Source organism: Schistocerca cancellata, chromosome 4 (genome assembly GCF_023864275.1).
Source record: "Schistocerca cancellata isolate TAMUIC-IGC-003103 chromosome 4, iqSchCanc2.1, whole genome shotgun sequence".
NCBI classification, from domain to species: Eukaryota; Metazoa; Arthropoda; class Insecta; order Orthoptera; family Acrididae; genus Schistocerca; species Schistocerca cancellata.
Genome location: NC_064629.1, coordinates 112,041,808 through 112,054,276, shown reverse-complemented (window position 1 = coordinate 112,054,276; position 12,469 = coordinate 112,041,808). Strand labels below are relative to the sequence as shown.

Genomic DNA, 12,469 nt, shown 5'->3' with positions numbered 1-12,469 from the left:
AAGAAAATATGTAGTACAAGGATTTTTTTTAAAAAAAGTGCTGCATATCCAATTCTGTGGATGACTCAAAAGATGGTTTAATATGAGAGAAGGATCAGCAAGGAAGAAACATCAATAGGTCTACAAATGAAGATGATAATGGTGGTGCTGGTAAAGAAAACTGTATCACAGATCATTAGCTTAGGCAGTCCTTGATATTAAACTAACTTAGGCAGTCCTTGATATTAAACTAGCTTAGGGAGTCCTTGATATTAAACCTTTTGTTTCTATGTATTTTACACTTCTTTTATTACCATAGTTTAAGCAGCTAACATTTAGTGCAAGTTTACAGTACACGATGTTAAACTCATTATGGTAGATATTTTTAATTTTCTTACCCGGAATTTATTTGGGAGTGGGGGGTGGAGGAGGGGTGGAAAGAGGTAATGTTCTGTTTATGATGATCTTATAGTTGGGTAGCACGGGGAAACATGAGTCCCAAATAGTATGGATTATTTGGCCTGCAATGTATGTGTATTGTAGCACTTGCAAGACATTAAATAACAGTGTTCTCTTTTCACCCCTGGTTTCAAAATTGAAAACTTCAAGTCCAACTTACTTACAATGTTTTATGTACAGTATCTGTTCCTAACATTGACTGAGCTGCTTGGGAGATTAAATAATATGGATTAATTTGGCATCACATTATCACTCAAAAATCTGCCCCAACAGAATTCTCCCATTACAAAGCAATCTCAAAGTATTAATGAGATACTCACATCTGTCCTTTCTCTTTGTCTTCTTCATCAAGGTACGAGAACTCTCTCCATGACTCAAAGTTGTACCAAAAATCATAAAACTTTTCTACGCTCTCTCTTGGATCATCTGGACCGCCTATTGGAGGGACAGGCAACTTTTCTGAGAAACGAGCTTCTAAGGCAAAAGCCTCTGCAAAAACCTAGAGAAAAGATAATGGGTTCTAAGAATAAAACAAAATTTCTAAAAAATATCAGAAAGAGGGAAGAAATTGGAAAGATAATCATAATCCCTGAATGTGAATGAAACTGACTACATTCACAGGTTCATTTCAACATGTACTTACACCCAAACCTCCAGATGTCAGACACACAGATCGGTACCAAATTTTGTATGTTGATAGAGTATCAACCAAAACACCAATTTAGTTCGTGTTATGTGCTGTCATCAAGTGTAAGATGCATAAACATAATTAAAAGTAACACCAGAACTACGGAGAACAGGGAAAGTGTATCTATGAATCATTGTTTTGTAGATCCTGCATGGGTGAGTTGGTGCTGGCTCATAAGCTTGCCGTGTTTGATCAGATGGTTAGCTGCCCTCTGTAATAAAAAGACTGAGTGAATGGATCAATGCTGAACTTGAACAGGTGTCACAGGATGTCTGCCCCGAACAAGTACAATGAACAAAATGGGATTAAAGAAAAAAAGTTGGTAGAGCATTCATTGTCATATGTCATGCGTTCAAACCCTGCTGAGGACATTTTCCTGACATGTAAATGGACTTTTCGTCATGTCTTTCCACAAACACGAGACTCTAGCCACAACACGCATATCTGATGTATGGCGGCACTGCCATCTGCAGTCTATTATTATTATTATTATTATTATTATTATTATTATTATTACTACTACTACTACTTCTGCACGTATGATATGAATGTACTCTATAGGTCTGCTACTTCCAACTAACTAAGTGAATTGCAGACTGCTAAAAACTCCGAAAAGTCCTTTTAATGTCAGGAAAATGTTCTCCCATATAACAGTTTCACGCATGAAGAGTTAAAACATTTGCCATTAGCAGGGTGGAATGCGGGACCTTTCATATGACGACCTCCGCTCGACCAAGTCACCCACACAAGATCTATGGAACAATGATTCACAGGTACACTTTTCCTGTGTTCTGTAGTTCTGGTGAGACTTTTAATTACCATTTATGCCTGTTCTTATGGACGACAGCATGAACTAAATTGGTGTTTTGGTTGATACTCTATTGACACAGAACATTTGGTACCGATCTGAATGTCCGACATCTGGAGGTTTGGGTGTTAGATTGGTATATGATGCAGATGAAATTCAAAATACTGTACTGTACACTGACACACTTCCTGTTACAAGTATGCCAGAAGAATAACTAATCTGAACAGAAATTACATGTCAACTTTCATAATTTTATGTAAACATAAATATAAAACAAAAACAGGAGAAATACAAATTAGTACACATTACTACCGTAAATACGAGGCGTGATTTTTAAGTAAGTACCGTTTTGCCACACCGCGGCCGCAGTGCTGCAGTCGGTGTTCTGCGCATGTACACTGGGTACCTACATCTGTTGTCTACACACTGGCGCCATTACCGTCTGATTCTTCCTTGTTTACATTGTGTACTGAGTGTTTAAGGTGCCTCCGATAATCGTGAGTCCTGCCAACTGTGAAGTACAGGCTGTTATAAGATTTCTTAGTGCTAAAAGCCTAAAAGCGATCGATATTCATCGTGAGATCTGTGTAGTTTACGGAGGAAACATTATGAGTGATGGAATGGTAAGAAAGTGGGTGAGAGCATTTAAAGATGGCCGCACAAATGTGCATGATGAACAACGGAGTGGGCATCCTTTGGTTGGTAATGAAAATTTGGTGCAGGAAGTGGACAATAAGGTAAGAGAAAACAGACGCTTTACGATTTCCTCCTTGCGGGATGACTTTCCTGATGTTTCTCACAGTGTTTTGTATGGCATTGTGACAGAGCACTTGAATTACCGAAAACTGTGCGCACGCTGGGTACTGAAAATGTTGACGGATGTGCACAAAACCAAACGTTTAGACATTGTATTGACTTTCCTTGAGTGGTACCACAACAACGGTGATGATTTCTTAAGCCAAATTGTTATGGGTGATGAAACATGGGTGGCCTACATCACACTAGAATCAAAGCAACAGTCAATGGAACGGCAGCATTCAGATTCACCCAGAAAAGTGAAGTTTAAGCAAACAATTTCTGCCCGGAAAATCTGTGCACAGTTCTTTGGGACAGAAAAGGAGTATTGCTTGTGGAATTTCTGCCTCGTAATGAGACAATCAATGCAGCAGCTTACTGTAAGACATTGCACAATCTGCGCCGTTCAATTCCGAACAGAAGACATTGAGGAGGGTTTTCAAAAACTGGTACAACATTATGACAAGTGCCTCAATATTGACAGAAATTATGTAGAAAAGAAGATTAAGGTACAGGCTTTCATGTAAGAATAAAATTATTGAGATATCTTAGCGTGTCTTTTTTTTTAATTTCAGAACGGTACTTACTTTAAAAAAACACGCCTCATACTTGAGTTCACATATATTAAGACTGAGATACTTTATTAAATTTATATAGAGATTGACAGTTTAGCCATTGTGGTTAAGAAACATAAGAGTAATGTCTATTTACTTCTGTATGTATCTTATCAGTTGTAAAAGAGCTGTGTCTACCGAAGATATGTACAAGCCAGCCCAACCGTATCTTTATGGATATGAAATCTTGAATGATTATTTTCTTTTTATAAAGACATTATCTTCACAAAGTCTTTTTGTCAAGAGTATTATATACTGTAACGTCTACAACATTAAAGCATGCTCAAAACCAACATTTTCACTATCCCAAATCCACCTCTCACTTGCTGTGGTAGCAGTCTATCATCCACTCAACCTATGTGCCACACCTACTAGCCCCTACAAAAGTTGTAACCACGCATATAGCTATTAGTACACATAGAACAGTTTCTGTCGCCAGAACTATTCAGTGCAGCTAGAAAACCACCTATCCCAGTCCCAGAAATAGAAACTTACTATCAAAAAGAGTGACACTTATGAGCAATGCCTATCATCTTTCAGGTGACTTGCAAGTTTTATTCTGTATTATAAGGATATATCGGAAATACTTTAAAATTTTAGGTTACATTTCTAATCTCATTAACAACCAGGTCATTAGAGACACAGGACAAGATCAGACTGAAGAAGGACGTGGAAGAAAAACCAGCCATGTTCTTTCACAGGAATCATTATGACATTTACCTTAATCAATTTAAGAAAACTGCGGAAAACCTAAATTACCAGGCCTGGGCAGGGATTTGAAATGCCATCATTCCAAATACATGCCCTGTATCTTGTCACTGCAGTTGGTTGCTTCTACACAAGCAGGAACTATAACAATATTTGTGGGGATTTGAAAACCCTTGTGGTGCAGTCCAGGCTAGGCAACAGTGGCAATTTGAGATTATTATTATTATAGAATTGCAGGATACTGAGTAGTATGTTCACATATTACCCCAGCATGCCTTACAGGTACTGTCTACAAGGACCTGCTACACAATGTAACCCTGCAAATATGTGGTTGCATATGGGGACACATAAGCAGCAGAGGACCAGTTCCAGGGTCTGAATGTTCCGCTGATCTTAATCCTTCAGACTGTTATACATCAGACCTCTAAAACAAGACATTAATGCAAGAGGAATTCTTAAAGAAACTGTCACACTGAAAACCAAATCCAACAAACAGAAACACACAACTGCTCCAAGTTTGGTAAACCTACAATTGTTGCAAAATGCTGACAACAGTTTCAAACTCTTTTAAACACACACATTCATCAGACATTTTTTTTCTTTTTTTTAAAAAAAAGAAAATGGACTCTGGCTTTGAAGATGCAATAGCACTCTGTACTATAATTCTTGATGTAATTCTTTGTCACAAAAATCAACCCAAAGAAGGATACCTGTGGTCGAATCAACCCGAAAAAAGAGGCATGGGGTTTAGAAAGTTTCACTATAAAGAGGAACCCACAGAGCTTATAATCCTGTATTGAAGGAGATCTACATTGAAGAAGGGCAAAGTTTCAAGAATTTTCTCAGTATGGCATGAGCAATTCAAAGAACTCTTGAAGCTAATAGCACTACATATTCAACAGAAAGACACAAGGTTTAGAGTTGCAGTATCACCAGCAGAGCAGCTTCTTGTAACCCTTTGATTTTTGGCAACAGGTGACAATTATAAAAGTTTAATGTACTCTCATTGATATCACTGGCCAAGATTAGTGAACCCCTAGAGGGTGCTGGGTTACTGTAAATGTACTCAAGGATTTTGTAGAAGTAGGTACTGTTATTTTACTTTTTTATACATTCTTAACACATTAATACATCCACTTATCCGCTCATACTACATATTAAATTCCTTCCCAGCATCCCACAACCTGAAGGTAAGGAACTCAAAGTTATTGTCAAGGCCTCAGATTACCATAGTAGTTGGTAGGTACTTCACTCTCCGAGTTAAAAATATAAGTTGCTGGAAACAGTTTAAATACATGCACCTACATGTTGATACACTATCTTGACAGCATCATTACCCTCTGAAAGGAAGTATGAAAAATATATTTTAAGACCCAAATTAACATAGTAGATGTCACTGTCTTAAACTTAAAATAAAAACACTGTTAAAATGAAAAAAATTATTTATACAATTATTGAATCAGGATCCCACAGAGGTTTCCTAATATCAATTTCTAATAAAAACTGAACAATTGCTTCTGTGGAGCACTTGGGAGTCGCCACTGTGTAAACACACAGAAGAAACAAAGCAGACAACACGGCAACATGCATGTGCCAGTCACCCAATTCTGCCATGTTTTTGCTCACTGACCACAAACTAAAAACTCAAGACAAAACTTCCCTCAACTACTGTATTTACTCGAATCTAAGCCGCACCTGAAAAATGACACTCGAAATCGAGGAAAAAAATTTTTCCCGAATCTAAGCCGCACCTGAAATTTGAGACTCGAAATTCAAGGGGAGAGAAAAGTTTTAGGCCACACCTCCAAAACAAAACAAAGTTGGTCCATTCTAATATGAGACACAATTTAGGTCGAATGAATGACGATACAGCTATAGTAGTTTGGTTCGAGTCGTAAGCTTAGCAGTTAAGCTCTACCAGGTAGCCATTGCTATGCGTCAGGTGCCCCGTCTGTATTTATACGGGTACCCTTTCTTTTTCACGTGCTTCATCTGGTTTGAATTGAATGCTTTTTTTCTTTGATCTGATAAGTGCCGTTCTCTTTGTTGTAGGTGTTTACGTCACTCTAAGCTGAAAATGCATTACTGTACTGTGTCATGCATTGTTTGTCACATTCTGATAATGAGTGTTTACGGCTTGTCGCCGCTCGCGGCATGGCTTGCTTTTGTGCACACTACCAAGCTTACAATTTAAAAAAAAGAGAGGAATCGTCTCATTAGCGAAACAATGGCAAGAGACTGCTATTTGTTGTTATTTACACTGCTGCTTTCTTTAATAATGATCAACAAGAACCAAATAATAGACTGCGTATGATAGAAGATGTTCTGAACGAGAGATTGGCGAACATTTTTCTCTGTTTGAAAATCTTTGCAGACGCCTCTTTAGTACATTACACTCTGCACAGAAATTAGTCATCTTAGATTTAAAAATCTAGTCAATTGCCGTGCTTCATTTCTGACTGTATTACTATTAGGCATAAGGATAATACGAATATAAACACGACATGGTATGTTTCGCGTTTGCTGTTGTCTCACTCTAGTTTCATAGTTTATTAGGCAGACAGGATTTAAATGAGATAGCAGCAAACACGAAAGAATACATGACAAAATGTTTATATTCATATTATTCTTATGGTGAAGAGAATACTGCATGTGATTCACAATTCATAAAAGTTCCTATTAACAACCACGTCTTCTCACAGGTAGGAAAAAATTCATAACGTAGAGTTGGCCATATTGACAAACATCCCAAACAGTCTTGCCAGTCGGATTTTCGTAGTACATCGAAATGCTGCTACATTCGAAGATGAACAATACGGAATTTGTACTTACTTCGTTGGATAATGTATGAAAATGCAGTGGTCGAAACTCGGGGAGGAGAAAAAAAGCTCGTCTTCCACCTCTTTTTTAATTTATTTACTGACGTAGAGGTTTTGGCGCCAGTATTTATCTTTGTGTCTGCAAAGCATGCCTGTGTAGCGCTACATATATTCGACAGCAGAAGTTAGTTGTGGCAGCACCTACCAACATATTTCAGAACTTCCGCTTACTTTCCACTCGATTCTAAGCCGCAGGAGCTTTTTTGGATTACAGAAACCGGAATAAAAGTGCGGCTTAGATTCCAGTAAATGCGGTAGTTTTTCAAACTTGCGAATTCAAACAACTGTTGACAATAGCTGAAAGATAAAGTAAACTTTAAGTTGAAAACCATTGTCAGCTGAGTTTTTTGGAGTTTGTTTTCAGTGTGAAGGTAACTTAATGCAGAGACACTTCATCAATGTGCATTGGAAGCCTGAGAAACCATTTGACCCCATCCCCGCCATTTGACACCATTCCCACAAATTGGAAAAGTACTTCCAATACATCATCTACATTAACACAACCAACACTGAAATTTCAGTGAAAATGAAAAAACAACAACAAAAAATGCTTAACATTCACAATTTCTAATGTGCTACTGCTGAGAATAATACACAGGGGCTTGTTTTATCACTCAGATCATTTGGGTGCACTCTGACAGTAATACTCCAGAGAGAGAGAGAGAGAGAGAGAGAGAGAGAGAGAGAGAGAGAGAGAGACACACACACACGAAAGGTTCTGAGCATTTTCTCCCTCCGTTCACAATTTGAACCACTTCTTATTTTCCTCTTTCTCTTCTCTTCCCAGGAGGAAACTGCTAATGTGAAAGCTCAAGGTCCAAAGCGCTATGTCTCCCAGGAGGAGATGCTCAATAAGAAATTATAAGACACAGGTAAACAAGAACAAGGGTTTATTACAACAGCAGTAGAGGGCTCTAATAATAAGGAAAAACTCTTCTCAATAAAAAAATAATAATACAACTACTCAGATACTAACAGGCATATGCCTGGAACACATAGTGAATAAACATAGTGGGACGTGAAGACTATGCCACTGATAATCCCTAACGACAGAGGTTGAGTGTCTGGTGTAGTTGGCCAACAGGTATGTTTCGGGACATCACTGGAAAGTCATAAGACCCACTGCAGTTGGCTTCCGACCGGACTCTGACTGGTTGGCTGCTAAGTGCTGGCACACGAATTGGCACAGAGCTCTGGTGGAGCGAACTCCTGACATGTTGGCTTGCACTGCCCTATATAGCTGGGACACGCAGGAATTTATGCCGATCCAGTTCTGCACACGTGACGTAGCAGAGGTAATAGGTCCCTCACGTGGAGGACTCTGGTTGTGCTCGTCCTGCCGTCTGTCGTCCTTGTTGCAATTGACATGCAGCTCGAACCGGTCAGAGCCGTCAATGGTGGACGTCGAGTGTGCCTGATGTGTGCTTGCTTGTGTGAATGTGTGTATGTCTTCTTTGCTGAGGAAGCCTTTGGCCGATAGCTGCATGTGTATCAGTCTTTTTGTTGTGCCTGTTGTGCTTGTTGTGTCTGTCTGCAACTCAATGGGTCTTCTATTCTATTCCTTATATTGTTAATATAATCCTCAAATGGCTAACTCCTGGGCCTATACTGGATTGTTCACCAGCTTTGAAAAGTGTCATGATAATAGCAGTTCTATGCAGTTTAAAAGATTTAAGATGGTTACTTGCAGAAAAATGTACATAAAATGATACTATAGCACATAGAGTGCAAGTAGGCAGAAAACACGTATTGGACAGCAATTTGTTCAATCTCATCACAGCAGCCATTCAGAATGACAAAAATTGTCTTGATATTTGGCAACAAGCACTTCAGTAGTATATACAAGTCTATCTCCATAGCCAAATGGTCAGAGTGGCTGACTGCCATGCAAAGGACCTGGGTTCGATTCTAGGTATTGAAAGAGATTTTTCCTTTGTGGGAGTGCTGGAACAGCATGCACTCAGCCAACTGAGGAGGTACCTGACCAAGTAGTAGTGGCACCAGGTCTGCTAAACTGGCAACAGCCAGAAGTATGATGTACTGACCCCCACCCTTCCATATTGCATTCACATGACGCCATTGGCTGAGGGATGACATTTGACCTGTCTACAGCCAGAATAGTCGTGCTATTATTATTATTATTATTATTATTTTCGATTATTCCCATTTAAGAGAGAGTTTGAACTTGAATTCCTTTATGATGATTGTTTATGTTTTTTCTGAGCCCAAATTTTCTTCATGTGTTCACAGTGTTGTTTCTTTCGCTCCGCTGTCCATTTGCATCCTGGTCTCTTCTGTGTTGTGGTGTCAAATTGATTATTATTATTATTATTATTATTATTATTATTATTTCAATACAAAGAAAATAATTTGTAATTAGTTTAACAAAAATATACTTTTTTATGATAAAATATGAGAATGTCCCGTTATAAGCAACACTGGTAAAAAAACATAGCAGCCGCGTAACAAATTAGCACACTTCATTTAACATAATTTACTTAGCTCTTTATGAAGACTATGCACACTGATGATAAGGTAAGTTATAGATTTGCATAATAAACAGAGTAAAAGTAACAACTCACCATACAATGGGGGCAATGAGCTGTTGATACACACATCAAGAAGACTGAATATTTTGCTAACATGTGAAAAATTAATGTCACCAGAACAGGAGTATATACAGAAATAACAATAGTGGTAGGGGGGCAAGAAGTTGACACTATGTGCCACCAAACAGGCAAAGCAATAGAGAGCTAGATACTATCTATAGACTGTAAACACCCATACTTGAAAATACCGATCTCCATTCTAGGCAGCAGTTGGGCATACAATCCAGAGTACAAAATATGTGAAGCTACATCCTGTCAAAGTTACTAGAGTTTGCACAATTGGAAGCAGGAACTATAAAACTCATGAGCTACACCTTTTATGCACATGTATTACGGGGACAAGAATTTCTAAAAATAAAAATAGCAATACTACAAATGAGGCAAGCAAAACGAGAAAAGTTAAAATAGGCATGTTTAACAGCAACTTGGAAGGTTTTCGTGAATACAAATGGCCGAAGTACACACTGCAATACAAATATATTGTTCTTTGAGTTTTTACTGGATGAAGTGAAGAATAAGATAAAAAGCAAAGTGTGTACAGTAGAACAGATGAGGAATCTTGTCAGGGAGAAAGGTAGAGCACAAGCCATGAAGTAACGGATGGATGTATGGACACAACAAGCAGAGAGGAATGGATGGTAGCACAAGTGCGCAGAGAGAGAGAGAGAGAGAGAGAGAGAGAGAGAGAGAGAGAGAGAGAGACTGTGACGACGGTCCAAGAAAACTGGGCAGAGGGTGAAGCGTATTCTCTAAAAGGTGATTAATTATTAAAACAAATCTACAGCAGTCTTAGTCATGGTTAGCATCATTCCACCACACTAGTACGAAACAAACAGTCAAGTATTACGCAACCACAGCAACACCCTTCTCAGACTCGTCATGCTCATGGACCTACGGCATGAAGGATGGAACGTCGGTATAGCACCTATATAACAGTGGCTCCTTGATTTGTAGTGCAAGCAATCCATAACATTAGACTTGTATTCACTCCGTTTCAGATCTCTACTCTGGAAGTCATATGTTGTTATTGGAATTTGCCACAAGCCAAGAAATCTAGGAAATACACAACATTATTATTTAAGGGCAAATGTTACCAGTAAAAAATCACACATTTCAGGATGAAAATAAGTGTCTGTACTTTCGTTGGAGCTGTGTCACGAGTATTGGGTGGTGAATTATTGAGGTGTGTAACTGTGTATGTAGATGTTCTGATTTCCACCTCAATTTGTGAAATATGTAATGGACAAGGTTTAAGAAACAATTGAAAAAGTGAGAATGAAATTAAAATTAGATAAAACAGAGTTTATAAAATGGTAACAGAATTTTCTTAAGTATATTATTTGTGGTGAAAGAATTCTTCCAGATCCTGGGAAAATTGAAGCTATAAGGTACTAAAAAGTTCAAGAGGATGTTTGGGTTATTTGGGTGCTACTGTAGACTTGTATCAAGACAACTGTTTAATGATGAATGTTTATGGAACTCGTTAAATACAAATGTATCATGCACATGGATGGCATAATGAGCTATGGAACTATCCCAAGTGGATAAAGCGAGTGGATAAAGAAGGGTACTAGAAAAGACGTAAAACTATTGCATTTGCTAGTAGAACCCTACAGCAAGTAGAAAAGAATTATTCTCTTCGAGAACAGGAAGCTTTAGCAGTCGTCTTTGGATTGCAGATATTCCAACAATATTATTTGCACAGAAAGTAATTACTAATGGTGATCAGAAAGCTTCCATTTTCCACAAACTTATAAGTTGGAAAAAACAAAGCTAAAAAGATAGGCTTTATATTTATAGCGATATGATACTGAAATTGATATATTAAGTGAATGGAAAATTTTGTAGCAGATGGTTTATTTAGAAGTGTGAAGACTAGTGGGAAAAAGGAAAAATGAAAATAAATTTTTGTATAAAGAAGTATATATTTCTGCTACAATGATGAAAACAGACAAGGCAGGCCAAATGAAGAAAATCTGCAAGGAATTAAGGAGGGGAAAAAAGCAAGATAAAAGGTCAAAAGTCATTTCCGGGGGGGAGGGGGTGGGGGGGAGGAGGAGGAGGAGGAGGAGGAGGAGGAGGAGGAGGAGGAGGAAGAGGAAGAGGAAGAGGAAGAAGAAGAAGAGTATCCCAGATAGCTGACTATTATCACTTGCAAAAGGGTATATGTTTAGGCAGAGGAAGATGACAAAAATCAATGAAAATTTGTTTCCCGGAGCAACATGTACATTTGTTAGTTAATTACCTACATAAAAAGTTTCACCACTACAGTATAAGGACGAGCACTGCTAAGCTTAGAGAGACACAATTTTTAATAACATGTGGTGACAAGTACAAAAATGGGTGGAAATGTGTGACCACTGTCAAAAGGTTAGGGCAAATTATAAGATTATCCAAGGGCAAAAGTATAGTGTCAAACCACAGATCCAACATGATTCAGTAGGTGTGGATTTGTTCCGGTCATTACCAGAATTTGTTTGTAGCACTAGAAGGTTTTGTGAAATATGTAAAATTATACCCGACTAGAAAACCTAATGCTGAAGTACTCTCAGACAAATTAAAAATGCACTAATTTGTGAAAACAGGAGCACTGAAAGACATATTGTTGGATAACGCTTCATAATTTTTGTCAAAAATATCTGAGGCTATATGTAGAATAAAATCACTGAACATATCAAAATTTCCACTTGTTCTCCAAAGGAAAATATACATGAAAGGATAATGGAAGAGCTAAACAAGTTATGTAGAAACTACTGTCACATAAAATATACTGCATGGGCACACTATATGGAATATTTTCAAGAAGTGATAAACCATTTAAAAAATGAGGCTACAATCTTTGACCCATGTGAACTAATGTGTGGGATTTGGCCAAATAATTTATTATTTGAACTTGTAGAACTGCAAAATATTGTCAATGTAGCATCTGA

The 12,469-nt window shown here is 38.0% G+C and overlaps 1 protein-coding gene across 1 annotated transcript in view; it reads right to left on the bottom strand.

The window, feature by feature from the left end:
• The window catches only part of LOC126184673 (dnaJ homolog subfamily C member 2), a 187,341-nt gene that overhangs the window by 67,390 nt on the left and 107,482 nt on the right, over positions 1-12,469 (bottom strand). The window contains exon 5 of the mRNA XM_049927157.1: positions 759-937. Coding sequence (XP_049783114.1) covers positions 759-937 — 179 coding nt within the window. The remainder of the gene's footprint in view (positions 1-758; positions 938-12,469) is intronic.